The following is a 14,433-nucleotide window of genomic DNA, read 5'->3' as shown; positions in this document are numbered from 1 at the left end:
GTTAGTACTTTTTGCACCGCGTCCAATCGCATCAAACGCAGCGTACACAAAAACTGGCATATATTATCTAATGATAACAAAATTGGAAAAATCTGCAAGGATCCCCCTTTATTCTGTTATAAACGGGGCCGGAACTTAGGGGATATGCTGATGCAAACAGACCCGGTCGACAAGTATGTACTACCTAAATCTTTGCTTAATAGAAAACCTGGATCATACCGATGCCATGGATGTACCAATTGTGGTTTTATGCAAACGGGTTCCAGTTATTCCCACCCTCACAGTGCGGCTCAAATCAGGATCAAACATTTTCTTAACTGTGAGTCGCGCTTTGTCGTTTACATGATCAAATGCCCTTGTGGCCTTCACTACGTGGGCAAAACCACACGTACAGTATGTTAAAAGAAAGAATCGCGATCCATCGTTCTACTATCAGAAAGGCATTGAATAGCACGGATGACAACACTGAGCTTAAATATCTGCCGGTTGCTAGATATTTTAAAGAAATGCGACATTCTTTGGCCACTATGCGCTGTATGCCCATCCTTCAAGTGCAGCCACCGCCTCGCGGTGGTGACAGGAATAAGATGCTTTTGCAACAGGAAGCAAGATTAATTTATGAGCTCAAGACCATTTCACCTTATGGACTTAATGAGGATTTAAAGTTAAGCTGTTTTTTGTAAAATTGTTTATTATCATTTTTCAGTTTTTCACTGCGTATGAATTCCACAGTACTGTTTAGTTCTTTCCATTCCCCTTTCCCTGTATGTTTTATTTTGTTCACTTTCTTCACACTTTGGTGTCTTTCATCACTCGGTGACCTACAGTAGGTTTGACATCTATCAGCAGCACATTATATAGGCTAGCATGGAGTTTACACTGAGCGTTATGATATCCATTGTTGAGAGATATTTTTGTCTTTTAATGTTATGTACATATCATGTTTGCACTTTCTTTTCAGTGTGCTTTTAGTATATTTGCTTGTATTAAGCATAGCTAGCATGTGTAAAAGTGCATGGTTATTTTGTTATTATTTAAAAAGTATGGTTTCATGTACTATTAGACATTATGAATTATTTATTTATACACTGATACACGTTTAGTGGGCAGTGAATATTGTGATGGTTGTGGCATATTCATTTATAATAGATTAGTATTGTGCTTATTATTGCACTACCCATAATAGTCATTACCTTTGTGGCAAATTCCCTAGAGGGATAGTTGTAAGGGGTTCAACTGAGCATGCGCGATCTAAGAGAGTGAGACTGATTGCGTGCGCACCCTTTCCCATGTTAGCAGGGACGCTGTTGGGTTGTTAGGGGTTTGCAGCGCATGCGCGATCTAGGAGAGTTAGATAGATTCCGTGCGCACCCCTCCCCTCATTGCCAGGGACGCGTTCGGGTTGTTAGGGGTTATTAGCGCATGCAAGGTTTTAGATGCCGTTATTTCATTGGTGCTGGTCAGTATCAGTATGTCTTACTGGCTGCAATATGTTGTGGGTTACACCTGGGATTGCAATTTTGGGTTTTTCATCATTGTTTTCAGGTGATTTCATGTATGTGATTAGGGGTATATATGGGTGCTTGTATCAGTCTGTTGTGCACAGCCCTGAGGAAGGTCCCTCTACGAGGACCGAAACGTTGGCGGCCCTGTGTTTCACAATAAACTATTTTGTATCATTATTGCGGTGTGCTGTCTTCTTTGGTCATCAGGATCCCCCTGGTTACCATACGTCTATATATATATATATGTATATATATATATATATAGATATATATATATATATATATATATATATATATATATATATATATATATATCTATATATATATATATACTAGCTGATATACCTGGCGTTGCCCGTGATGTAAATCCGTAATAGGTATTATTATTTATAAATAGTTGAAAAGAAACATGGAAGAAAATGTAATACGATATTGTTGTTTAAAAATGGTTTATTGTAAAACACACCACAGTACAATGTATATTTTGGTGACATAAGTGATGTAAAATTTGAGGTGTGTGTCCCGCTAGGGTGTGAGTGGGTGTCAGGCATCGGGTGGTTGTTCAGTATGGGTGGCTTGTGGGTAGTGGAGTGCTGGCTGTGGGTGTGAGTCCTGCTAGGGTGTGAGCGGGTGTGAGGTGACGGGTGTCTGGTGAGTGTGTACGGCGGCTGGTCAGTGATGTTGGTGCGTAGGGGTGTGAGTGTGGCGGGTGGGTGGTGAGTGGGTGCGGCGGCTAGTCAGTGATGTTGGTGCATAGGGGTGGGAGGCGGCGGGTGTGTGTCAAGTGTGGCAGATGGGTGAGAGGCGCAGGTGTCTGTTGAGTGAGGGCGGCGGCTGTGGGGCACAGGGGTGTGAGGCGGCGGGTGGCTGAAAGTCAGAGGCGTGAGGTGGCGGGAGTGCAGGCTGTGGGTGGGTGAAAGGTGGGAGAGCGGCGGGCGTGTGGGCGGCGATTGGGTGAAAGGCAGAGGCGGGAGTGTAACGGGTGGGTGAAAGGCAGAGGCGGGAGGGCGGATGAAAGGCAGAGGCGGGAGGTGGCGGGAGTACGGGCGGCGGGTGGGTGAAAGGCAGGCACAGGAGGGGGGTGAAAGGCAGGGGCGGGAGGGGGGTGAAAGGCAGGGGCGGGTGGGGGAGGCAGGGGCGGGTGGGGGAGGCAGGGGCGGGTGGGGGAAGCAGGGGTGGGGGGAGGCAGGAGGCAAGGGGGGGTGTCACTGTGTGTCTGTCCCTGTGTGTGTCATTGTTTCTGTCCCTGTGTCTGTCAGTGTGTGTGTCAGTGTGTATGTGGGGGGGTGGGGAGGGGGGGTCAAAAACGGAGCTGGGGGAGGGGTCAAAAATGGAGCTGGGGGAGGGGTCAAAAACGGAGCTTGGGGGAGGGGTCAAAAACAGAGCTGGGGGAGGGGTCAAAAATGGAGCTGGGGGAGGGGTCAAAAACGGAGCTGGGGGAGGGGTCAAAAACGGAGCTGGGGGAGCGGTCAAAAAATGGAGCTGGGGGAGGGCTCAAAAACCGAGCCGGGGGAGGGGTCAAAAACGGAGCTGGGGGGGGAGGTCAAAAACGGAGCTGGGGGGGTCAAAAACAGAGCTGGGGGGGTCAAAAACGGAGCTGGGGGGGGTCAAAAACGGAGCTCGGGGGGGTCAAACACCCCCCCCCTCCAGCAGTAGCAATTTCTCACCTCAGGCAGCAGCAGTGTGGCCAGGGGTTGGGGACCCCTGGGTTAGAGCGCACCGGCCAATGAGAGGTGTGCAGGGGCAGGTCGGCCAAGGGAGCCATCTCATTGGCCTGAGGCGGAGTGATGGGCCAAAGGTCCAATGTGATTGCCCCTAGACATAGGGACATACAATGTTTAAAAAAAAATAATAAAAAAATATATATATATATATATATATATATATATATATATATATATATATATATATATATATATATATGCAAATACAACTGTATGCTCATCTGCATGTCTTAGGCAGGTCTGCAACCCCGCCTTTCCCCATTATCACCCAGCATACCGCACTTCCACTGCAGCAAGGGATTCTGGGAAATGACATGCAAATGAGCACACAGTGTCACTTTTTGCCTCAATAACCATTTTTAACATGGTTCCCTATAGGATTAAGCTTGCTGCATGGTCACAGCTTTGAGCACAGCCAGGGTTAAGGTGCATACCCAGAAAACCACCCACAGACAGCTGTTTCGACCTTGATGGGTCTCATCAGTGTGGGGTTGATTTTAACTGGGTATGCAAAAGAGGCTATGGGATAGGCTATACCATAATACTGAGTTAAGTTATGGTGACAAAAACCCTCCACAGGAAAGCAAATATGCAAATATGCAAATACAACTGTATGCTCATCTGCATGTCTTAGGCAGGTCTGCAACCCCGCCCTTGCTGCAGTGGAAGTGCTGTATGCTGGGTGATAATGGGGAAAGGCGGGGTTGCAGACCTGCCTAAGACATGCAGATGAGCATACAGTTGTATTTGCATATTTGCTTTCCTGTGGAGGGTTTTTGTCACTTTTTTTACTCACCATAACTTAACTCAGTATTATGGTATATATATATACACACACATATATATATACACACACACACAGTTGTGTGAAAAAGTATGTACACTGTTTGAATTTTATGGTTTTACATATCAGGACATAATAACAATCATCTGTTCCTTAGCAGGTCTTAAAATTAGGTAAATACAACCTCAGATGAACAACATCACATGACTTATTACACCATGTCATGATTTATTTAACAAAAATAAAGCCAAAATGGAGAAGATATCACAACATATCACAATATCCCTTGCTACCGTTTACATTTGTATACTTGCTTAAACTGAAAAATAAATATTTCAGTTATCAGAAAGGTTTTGGGAGAAAATTAAACTGCGACTATATTTATTGAACCGCAAAAACAGTAGTATATTTACTTTTGACTGCATTGAAGACTACTGCAAGAATTAGCAATGAAGTATGAGGCTTACTGAAAAAGAAAATGTTTTGTAAGCATCCAGAAAATAATAGATTGTATGTATATAGTGATGGTGCAAAGAAGCATCCAGGTACTGTAACAAGCATCTTAGACAAAAAACAAAACCTCTACATTTCAATTTATATTCCCCTAAAATAAAGGTGGAAATTAATGTCACGGTAGACCAAGCAATTTTCACCTTTTTCCCAGGATCGTACATTGAGCAAAACAAGTTCGTGAAATAAATTGTAAATTTATTCACAGAAAAAAGCAAACACACAATGTTACACGAACTACAGAAAAGACACACTTACTTGGGAACTGGAGTACAAACTATACTCTCGTAGGTGCAGGGAATACTCCATAACGATTTCCCCTGACTGAGATTTTAGCCTGCCCCGTCCTGGAACTGAAATCAGCCCGTAATTCCAGATGCCACCCCTCCCCTTTCTCCCGAGTTGGAATTTTTTAACTCGCTGGAACTTGGTGCTTAGCATCTTGGATAACTCCCCAAATCTGGTTGCAGGGGTTTATAATACCTCTGAGTTTAATTCACAGAACACTATCCCTATCAGAAGCGTGAGAACATTCTCTGTAGTCAATCATAGCAGGACATCTGGCTGCTGATGTCAGAGAAAGGGGTATAGCTTTCTGCATGGAAAGTTCCGCAGAGTCTGAAGAACCCAAATGACTGTTGGGTCCCTTTCCTCTGTCCCTCCTTGCTACCAAATGGCCCAACACCTCTTGACAACCTGGCTTTCCTTTGAGCCAGATGGCTAGGCAGACATGTCTCCTATGCAAATGCTTAGGCATGGATTTTTATACATACAGTATGACACCCTATGAACCATTCTTTAATAAAGTATAAACCTTGGGGTACCTTATACACATATGGGAAATAAGTTGGGGCTACCTGGGCTCCAAAAACAGGTGTCTGGGCGACGCGATGCAGCCCCAATGTAATTCAACCCACGAATCCACAAATAGTGCCTGCATGCCGGGAAGAATAAGGGAACCACCAGTAGCTGGGCCCCCTGAATTCCTGCAAACAGAAGGAATACATTTTCGCTCCAATATCCCACCTAAAACTTACATTCCCAAAATATGGAGTTTCTACGACACAGGGAACCCCAAAAGCCCCTACACAGGTCAGGTTTTTCTATACTTTACAGGGGACTTCCAGAGCCCACACACCCAATACAGGTTCTGGGACACCTTGGCACTAACTGGGGTACTCATATGTTACCTAGGGATCCACACAGCTACAGGAACACTTTTCATCCCTGTGCCTCATTTTACTGTGCACACGTATATATGTACTTAACACACTTTGTTAATAAAATATGCACTTTAAAAACGTAAGTCTTTCTGGTATGGGAAATAGAATAAAAAGCTGCACTTTATTTTTCACTAGCCATATTCCACACAAACCACTGCATAGACGGAATCCCGTCACAACCTTATATGTATGGTTGGAGCACCTCAGAACCCCTATACCAGTTTTGGGTGACCTGGGCATTTACTGGGTATCTCCATTAACCTAGGCACCCCTGGACTGTTTCAGGGAAACCTCACATCCCTATGCCCTTTTTACCTTTCTGGTCTGCGCTGAAGCAGGGAACCGACCCATGAACCCATATATAGGTTCTGGGTGACCTGGGCATTTACTGGACATCCCCATTAACCTAGGGACCCCTTGACAGTTTCAGGGACAACTCACATCCCTATGCACCTTTTACCTTTCTGGTCTGTGCTGAAGCAGGTAACCCCTAGTGGTGAGTCGCGGAAGCGTTTTCAAGTGTCTACATGTATCCAGGAATTAGACCAGATTCCTGGGTACATATTTAGGGGAACCAGCAACCCTGGACCCTTACAGCTACACTACCGACACACTTTATTAGAGTGTGGCCGGTACCGCAAGCCGGGAGATTTCCCGGCTTGCTAGTGGCCGCCCCTCGGCGTCGGGAGCGTGCGCCCCCTGCACGCGCGTCCAGGGGCTCCCCGAGGGAGCCCTGGTGTCCAGCGATCGCGGGACAGCGGCAGGGGGTTCCGGGGGACCCGGCGGACCCGGCAGCGGTAGGGAGAGTGCCCCGATCGGAGGGCGCTCTTCCGCTGCTTCGGCGCGCGCCCGTCACTCTCGGGCGCGCGCCAGGCTACTGCTGCGGCCAAGAACGGGCAAATGCTCGAATAAACTTGGCCGCAGCAGTACGACCGCCTTAGGATTGGCCATAGCGGCGCCGCTCTGATAACCGCGGCCAGACGCAGTCTGTTTTCTTTTTTTCTGGAGCGGTTTTCGATATGTTAGTGCTTGGATTTTTAGCGCTCTCTGCAATACTGCAATACCATCTAAAAACTCAGGTGGGCGATCACGAGCTGTTGTCTTAAAAGTCTAATAGCAATTCAACCTACAGTACAGCCGTACATTTTTTGCAAGTCTGTGTGTGTGCGCTCAGTAATTGTAAATGTGAAGATTTATACAGTATTACAAAAATATGACATTGCGTCTTCTTCGAATATAAAATTATCACATTTCTACAGTATATGTATTATTTAGTAATCAATACTTTTACTTCTTTTCATACTGTTTATTTTATGTGCATGCGTCTACAGTACAATATGTCTCATTTGAACATTGTTGAAACGCATAGGCGTGTTACAATATCATATTTCGGCGCATTAAACATTATGATGACATTTTGAAAATATTTATTTGAACTGATAATCCATCATACAGCGCTCTCCCCTCGCCCCCGCACACACACAAGGCTCAAGGATTTCAACTTTTTATCTACACCTCTCCGACACTATTCATTTGTCATGGATGGCTTTCTGGCTTGAATCTTCCCGAGCGTGGCATTACATTCCTGCGCATGCGTGTATAACTTCCCATTTATTTAGAAATTAGTTCAAGTTTTAAAAATATCTATTTTTTTCGGTTATCGACATGGGCTTGCATAACAATTCTTGATATTCTGATCAGTACTGTTGCTTTTTAATTCTACACTAGTCATGTACGTTCTTTATGAGGTGGGTGGCATAGTACTGTGATTTTTATTTGGTGGGTGTGGGGATCAAAACATTATGATGACCTGTTGAAAATATTTCTTTGAACTGTAGGTAATCCATCATACAGCTTTACCCCCCTCCCCCCGCACACACACAAGGCTCAAGGATTTCAACTTCTTCTTCTTATCGACACCTCTCACAAATGTGTTCCCTTCCCGAATTTAATATGTTAATCTGATTAGCCCTTCTTGGCCCTTCAACCACTCTCCCCCCCCCCCACCACTTCACTTACAACGTGAGGGGTGTGGGGGGGGGGGTGTTTCAATGATTATGATTATCGTGAATGTAAAGAAATATTTATTTTATTTTATCAGGAATAACAAATACAAATAATCATGAATAATACAAATTTCAGTCTTTATCTTCTTTGTACACGTACTGTAGTTCTTCTGTCAGATGAAAATTAAGGGCCGGTGGATAATCATGGAAGAGTGAAAAATACAAATAATCATGAATAATGCAAATTTATAATAATAAAAACAGTAATTCACTTTTTCAGTCTTTCTCTTCTTCGTCATGGCCACATTGCATTCTGTAGTTCATTGAGAAAGGGTTTTTTTTTGTAAATTATGACTGTAGATACACTATACACACAGTTCACACAATTTACACATGATACCCCACCTCCCCCCGCCCATCCTTTTTTAGTGCAGATTAGACTCGTCAGTAAAGATGCAATCTTGAAAAGTTACGCCACTGTTGATCCATGCCTGTACCTGGACCACTCTCTTTATCTTGTTGACGTCCCTTATCATAGGGTATGCTCTGTAATGACAAGGAATAATTTTATAGGTTCAGTACAGTTTCTTAAACCACACTTTTACCTCCTGTACTGTCCAGTACTAACCTCACATGTCCATATTTCCATCCAATTCTGCATCTCATCTTGATACAGTATGGTCTCTGATACGGATATATTGTGAGTTTTCTGCAGAGTGTCTTTGACCCTTGTGGCACTCTTCTCATCATTCTCTTAATTTATTTGGTCAACCAGTATAGTTGTCTCCCTACAGTGTAAAGGAAAAAAAACAATATGTTACAGTAGGCCACAAGTACCGTACAGTACTGTACATAATTTATGCTCAGGCCTACAGTATGGCTAAATATATATAATACTGTATACTGTAGTTATATAAATATACAGCGATATAAATAATATATATATATATATATATACAGTAATATAGTTATATAAATATACAGTGATATAAATAATAATAGATATATATAGTAATATAGTTATATAAATATACAGCGATAACAATAATAATAGATATATAATATAGTTATATAAATATACAGCGATAACAATTATAATATAATATAATATTACTGATACTTTGTGTGTGTGTGTGTGTGTGTGTGTGTGTGTGTGTGTGTGTGTCATGCTGTTTACAGTAAACAGTAAACTGTGTACTGAAATTGGGGGGTTAAGTAATAATGGGGGTTAAGTAATAATGAAGTGAGTGATAATTAAGGAAAGAGGTCCAACTCTTAAATACTGTAGAAATAGAATTGATTATAAGAATGTAAGAATGTAATTATGATAATTGAGGAAGGAAGTGCAACACAAAAACAAATTGTACAGTACACTATATCTAATAATTGCTAGGACAATTGTTCTGTTAAAAACAATAAGCCATCTAACCAAAAAAATTCTATTGCATTACTGCACGGTAAAGAAAACATATTCAAAATACTTTACTTACGCGGTAGTTACATTTGGTGTCTTCACCAATTTTTTGGTCTTACCGTGGGCATGATAGCTCACGGTGGCTGCTGGTACAACGAGGCCAGAAGTACTTAACCAGCATTGAATATCTGAAATTCGTTGTCCTCTCATATACATATCCTTTATTCTCATGCTGAGATCCTTAGAAATCTTTTTAACAGGCATCGCTGCGTGTAGAAAGAAATACAAGCACAAGAATGTATATTCAATGTTGAGTCAATGTGTATTCAATGTGCAGTGAATCAACAACATGGATGATGTATTTATACTTTAATGGGTCTCATTACAGTACGCCCACTTTTAACATGCACCTCGTGGCCATGCACGCAAAAAAAATTGTAGTGCACATTAGACTACGCCCACTTTTAACACCTGCACCTCAATCACAATAGGGACAATAGGGACACAGTGTATAAAAGGTGACTCAAATTGCATAGCCCACTACACTCTGATCTGTTTCTGAACTTTCTCTTGTCCAGTTACTGCATTGTGCATGGATCAACCCCGATTCTACGGACGCAGGAACCCACTCTCTTCTGCCGTGCCTGCCATGCCGAAAAAGCGAAAGGCGGGAGCCTTTTCAAAGCCACAGCCAAAGCGAAAGGCCAAGGCTAATAAAGAAAACCTTCTGACGACTCCAAAGGCTAAGACTTTTAAGAAGCCTTATTATGTCAAGAAGAAATTGGCTGATATATCATTAAAGCAAAACAAATGGAAGCCACCCCATCGAACCCACATTTCAACTTCTCCTGCACTCCTCGACGACGCTGCTGTTGCTCTTCTGGGAACCCACATTTCACCGTCTCCTGCACTCCACGACGACACTGCCGCTTCTCTCCATGGAACCCCCAGGACACCTTCTCCTGCACGCCTCGACGACGCTGCCGCTTCTCTCCATGGAACCCCCAAGACACCTTCTCCTGCACTCCACGCTGCCGCTTCTCTTTCAGGGAACCCCTATCTCATCTGCTCCAGCACCCACCCACTCAGATGTCCACAACACCCCATGCACAACATCCAGCTCATTAGACCACATGCTGAAAGGGTTAAGTGTCAATATTCCTGAGAACTCGGGTATGCTGGTAAAGATAGATCTTCTTTTAGAGACCATGCTAAATATGGATCAACGGACGGAGAAGATGGATAAGTGCATGGAGAAGATAGAGACTGACATAGCGGGGATACATAATTTGCTTAGAGTTCCTGCCCCTGTATGTTGGCCGCAGGAGCAGGAGGGTGGCATGGATGGGATTGATGGGACCTTCAATCTTCCATCACCAAGCGCACCCCCTGCATCAGAAGAATATGTGTTCATGTATGCTTTTGATGAGGATGACATGACAACACCGTCAAGACCACGCCAGGAGACAACACAGACATGGCGACTAAGACAGGAGGAAAGCATCCTCCCAGACCACCTACCCTCGCCCGCTGCCACAAGCACACCTGCTCCCAGAAGCACACCCGCTCCCAGAATCCCACCCACACACGCTTGCATTGAGACGGTGCCTGACATCATCTTGCGCGACCTGTCCCAGCCACTCAGGGTATAGGTTTGAAAGTGGTGGTATAGCCCAGAAACATGCCATGTACATTTTCAAGCACCACGTGAGCTACGAGTTGTACTTACAGTGGGCCCCCAAAGTCAATTACGATAGGGATCGCGTCAAAAAGGCTCTTCCTGAAAATTTAAGAAAGACTTTTGTGGAGGAATTGCGGCACTATCATTCCATTACAGATTATTTAATGAAAATCGTGAGAGACTCCATAAATGGCATTTTGCGGCATTCAAGGCATCGTCCCTGGAAGGACAGACTGGTGGAAATCGAATTCGATGCGTGATTTGTCGTCTGTTCAAATGTTGATTCATTTTTGACTTACTTAAAATTAGTAAAAGTCATAATTTTCGATTAAAATATTGATAAATTTGACCAACTGTGGCCATCTTATCATCTGCTGCATTAATTGCAGACCATATTAAATAAGCGCATGTTATGTCACGCTTTTTCCACACGTACTATGGCGGTGTACTCATCTCGGAACTCTCTGGACAAAAGAACACCAGACACTGTGCATTGAGTTTTTATTATGAAACGCCTAAATTGATACAGTATTGTAACTTCTTCTGTACAAAGGTCAATTCACAATGGACCACTGTGGTATTTTTTAAACACCTGCAAGTCGACACATTACTGAAGCACATGTACAGTACTGTAGTGTACACATTAGAATTCATTACAATTCATGAATATCTGCCACCTGGCGGATACGCGAAGAATTGCACCAAATTAAATCAGAAACATTATCATTAAACGGATCAAGCGCGGGTGACGGCCAGCATGAATGCGGCATGAATACGGCATGAACGCGGTCAAGCGCGTTGCGATTCTGAAAAGTCACTGGAAAATAACCGAGAAGTGTTCAAATAAAAGCGGCCGAGGCTGTACTAGCTAGGCACATTCTGACAACACTTTCTTCGCAAAACCACCCTTTAAACTCATACCACAGCAATCTCTGCTTGCTGTCACTCCAGGAAAGGTAAAAACACATAAAATACTTTGTTGCACAATACATTTTATGTATTACACAGTACTGGAGAGCTGACTCTTCTTAAACCCTTATTACGGATATGGGGTAACCAAATGGGCTTAACCTTTATTTGAGAGCCTGGTTACCCCCCTACTGTCACAACAAACTTCTATGAACCTGTGCAACATGACTTAAAAAGAACTAAAGGCAAAGTTTAAAAATACATGCGGAAGCCAAAAGTTTATTAATACATCCTTTCCTTCTTCATTTTCAGAAAGTCTGCACCAAGTGTGGAATTGAGACCGTTGGAAGCCAGAAGCGACCTGTATGGCTGTGTAAAATCTGCAGTGAGCAGAGAGAGGTACAGTAATGCAATCATGGATAGAGGGTGGAGAGGGTTTGGGCTGTTCTCTTTTTTTTTTTATTGTTTGCTGATCATGAGAATAACATCTAAAGAACGGAAAGAGCTGGACCTAGAATCTAGTTTCTATATTAAAAAGCCCTTCCCTGTCAAAAGGTTATGAATGCCGTGAAGGGGTTAATTTCAAATTAATAAAAACGTGTTACTGTATATGGCAACGTCTGTGTAAGCAGCTCTGTACATATGTAATAGTGTAATGATGCAGAACAAAACCTTGGCCTGCATAACCTGATTGCTAAAAGCTTCTGAGGCACTAGAACATGGTATTTTTTTTATTATGTTTATTTCATGGTCTTGAGAAAGATCCACAGCTGTAACCAAAATATCAATCATTGCACAAAAAAAACTTTAAAATCATTTCTTAAAGTCCACGTGAGTGCTTTTTCTCATATCTATCAGTAATCCCAAACTGCACCGCTCTAACCAGGACTGCAGACAGATTTCCCAGGACTAGAGTTACATCCAGGCCTTCCCCCGCCCCCCCCCCAATTACTTTATCAAGGTATACTTATCAGGCATACTCTAACCAAGTGGTTTTCAACCTTTTTTTGGTTAGGGAACACCAGAATTCGATGTTGAAATTCTGGGGAACCCCAACCCTCGCCCCCTGTCTCTCTCCCTCCTCACTCTCCCCCTTGCGCGTGTGCACAGTCTCCCACTTACACACACACACTCTCCCCTTTACACACACACACACACACACACACACACACACACACACACACACACACACACACACACACACACACACACACACACACACACACACACACACACACACACACACACACACTCTCCCCCCTACACACACACACACACACACACTCTCCCCCTTACACACACACACACACACTCTCCCCCTTACACACACACACACACACACACACACACTCTCCCCCTTACACACACACACACACACACACTCTCCCCCTTACACACACACACACACACACTCTCCCCCTTACACACACACACACACACTCCCCTTTACACACACTCCCACTCCCACACACAACACACACACACACGCACACATTATCACTTACAGACACACACTCCCACTTAGACACACACACACACACACACACACACACACACACACACACACACACACACACACACACACACACACACACACACACACACACACACACACTCACATACACACACTCACTCACATACACACACTCACTCACATACACACACTCGCACTTACAGACACACACACTCCCACGTAGACACACACACTCCCACACACATCAGTTGAAGAGTGACCTTGTTATCATGTCAAGTAAGTTGCAGAAGTCATATACTGATGTTGCCCAGGTTTAGAGCTCTATTGAGCAACATAAACCACGCTGGAATTCTTTGAAAAATAATTTTACGAGCTTAGTATAGAGCTTGGAGACTCTCGGAAGGAGAGACGTTCTGAGAGAGAGGCCTTCGAATGGTGTAAAAGTGAGTTTGAAACTATAAACCAAATGAGCAAGAACTTCTTTGTCCAAGTCAATGAAGGAGATAAAAGACTCCATGAATTAGAAGGGGAGAAGAGACTATTGATAGAAGAAAAGTCAAGGATGCAATTGGCACTGGAAAAAGCAGAGGGTACTTTTGAAAAAGATAAGGATCGGTTTTAGAGTGACAGGGTGATCTTGTCAAGTAAGCTGGAGAAGGCCTATGCTGATTTTGCCCAGTACGGAAGTTTCATGGATCAAGGTGGCGCAGCGTTGGAAGCATCTCAGAAAGAAGTTCACATGCTTAGTACTGCGCTGTAACACTCTCGACAGGAAGGCCACGGTCAAGACACAGAGCTGAGTACAGTAAGGGATGCCTGTGAGATGGTACTAAGGGACATAGAGTCAGTAAAGAAAGAGAACAAAAACCTGAAGGAGGAGGTTATGAATCTGACTAGTCAGGTCAGTGGAGAGACTGAGAAGCTTCACCAAGCCCAAAGAGTAAAGAAACAATTGGCTCAGGAAACGTTAGATGTACAGACAGCATTGGATAATGCAGAGAGAGTGCTGCAAGAAGAACGTGTCTCCCTGGAGCAGCGGATTACAAGCAGAAAATATGCTGCACAGCCTGCTGCAAGAACTGCATACGAGTCTGCAGGCCATCAAGGAGAAATAGGTGGATGCTGAGGAGAAACAGCGAGTTCTGTTGGTAGAAAGTATGCAGACTGCTAACAAAGTAAAAATGCTGCAAGATCATTTGAGTA

General features: G+C 43.7%; 1 protein-coding gene across 9 annotated transcripts in view; it reads left to right on the top strand.

The window, feature by feature from the left end:
- The window catches only part of RPH3AL (rabphilin 3A like (without C2 domains)), a 692,976-nt gene that overhangs the window by 463,540 nt on the left and 215,003 nt on the right, over positions 1 to 14,433 (top strand). For all 9 annotated transcript variants that reach the window (XM_075589573.1, XM_075589571.1, XM_075589570.1 and 6 more), the window contains one exon: positions 12,069 to 12,155. In XM_075589573.1, coding sequence (XP_075445688.1) covers positions 12,069 to 12,155 — 87 coding nt within the window. The remainder of the gene's footprint in view (positions 1 to 12,068; positions 12,156 to 14,433) is intronic.

The sequence above is a fragment of the Ascaphus truei genome, chromosome 3 (assembly GCF_040206685.1).
Source record: "Ascaphus truei isolate aAscTru1 chromosome 3, aAscTru1.hap1, whole genome shotgun sequence".
Lineage (NCBI taxonomy): Eukaryota > Metazoa > Chordata > Amphibia > Anura > Ascaphidae > Ascaphus > Ascaphus truei.
The sequence above is the reverse complement of the archived record's forward strand: the minus strand, read 5'-3'. Positions and strand labels throughout refer to the sequence as shown.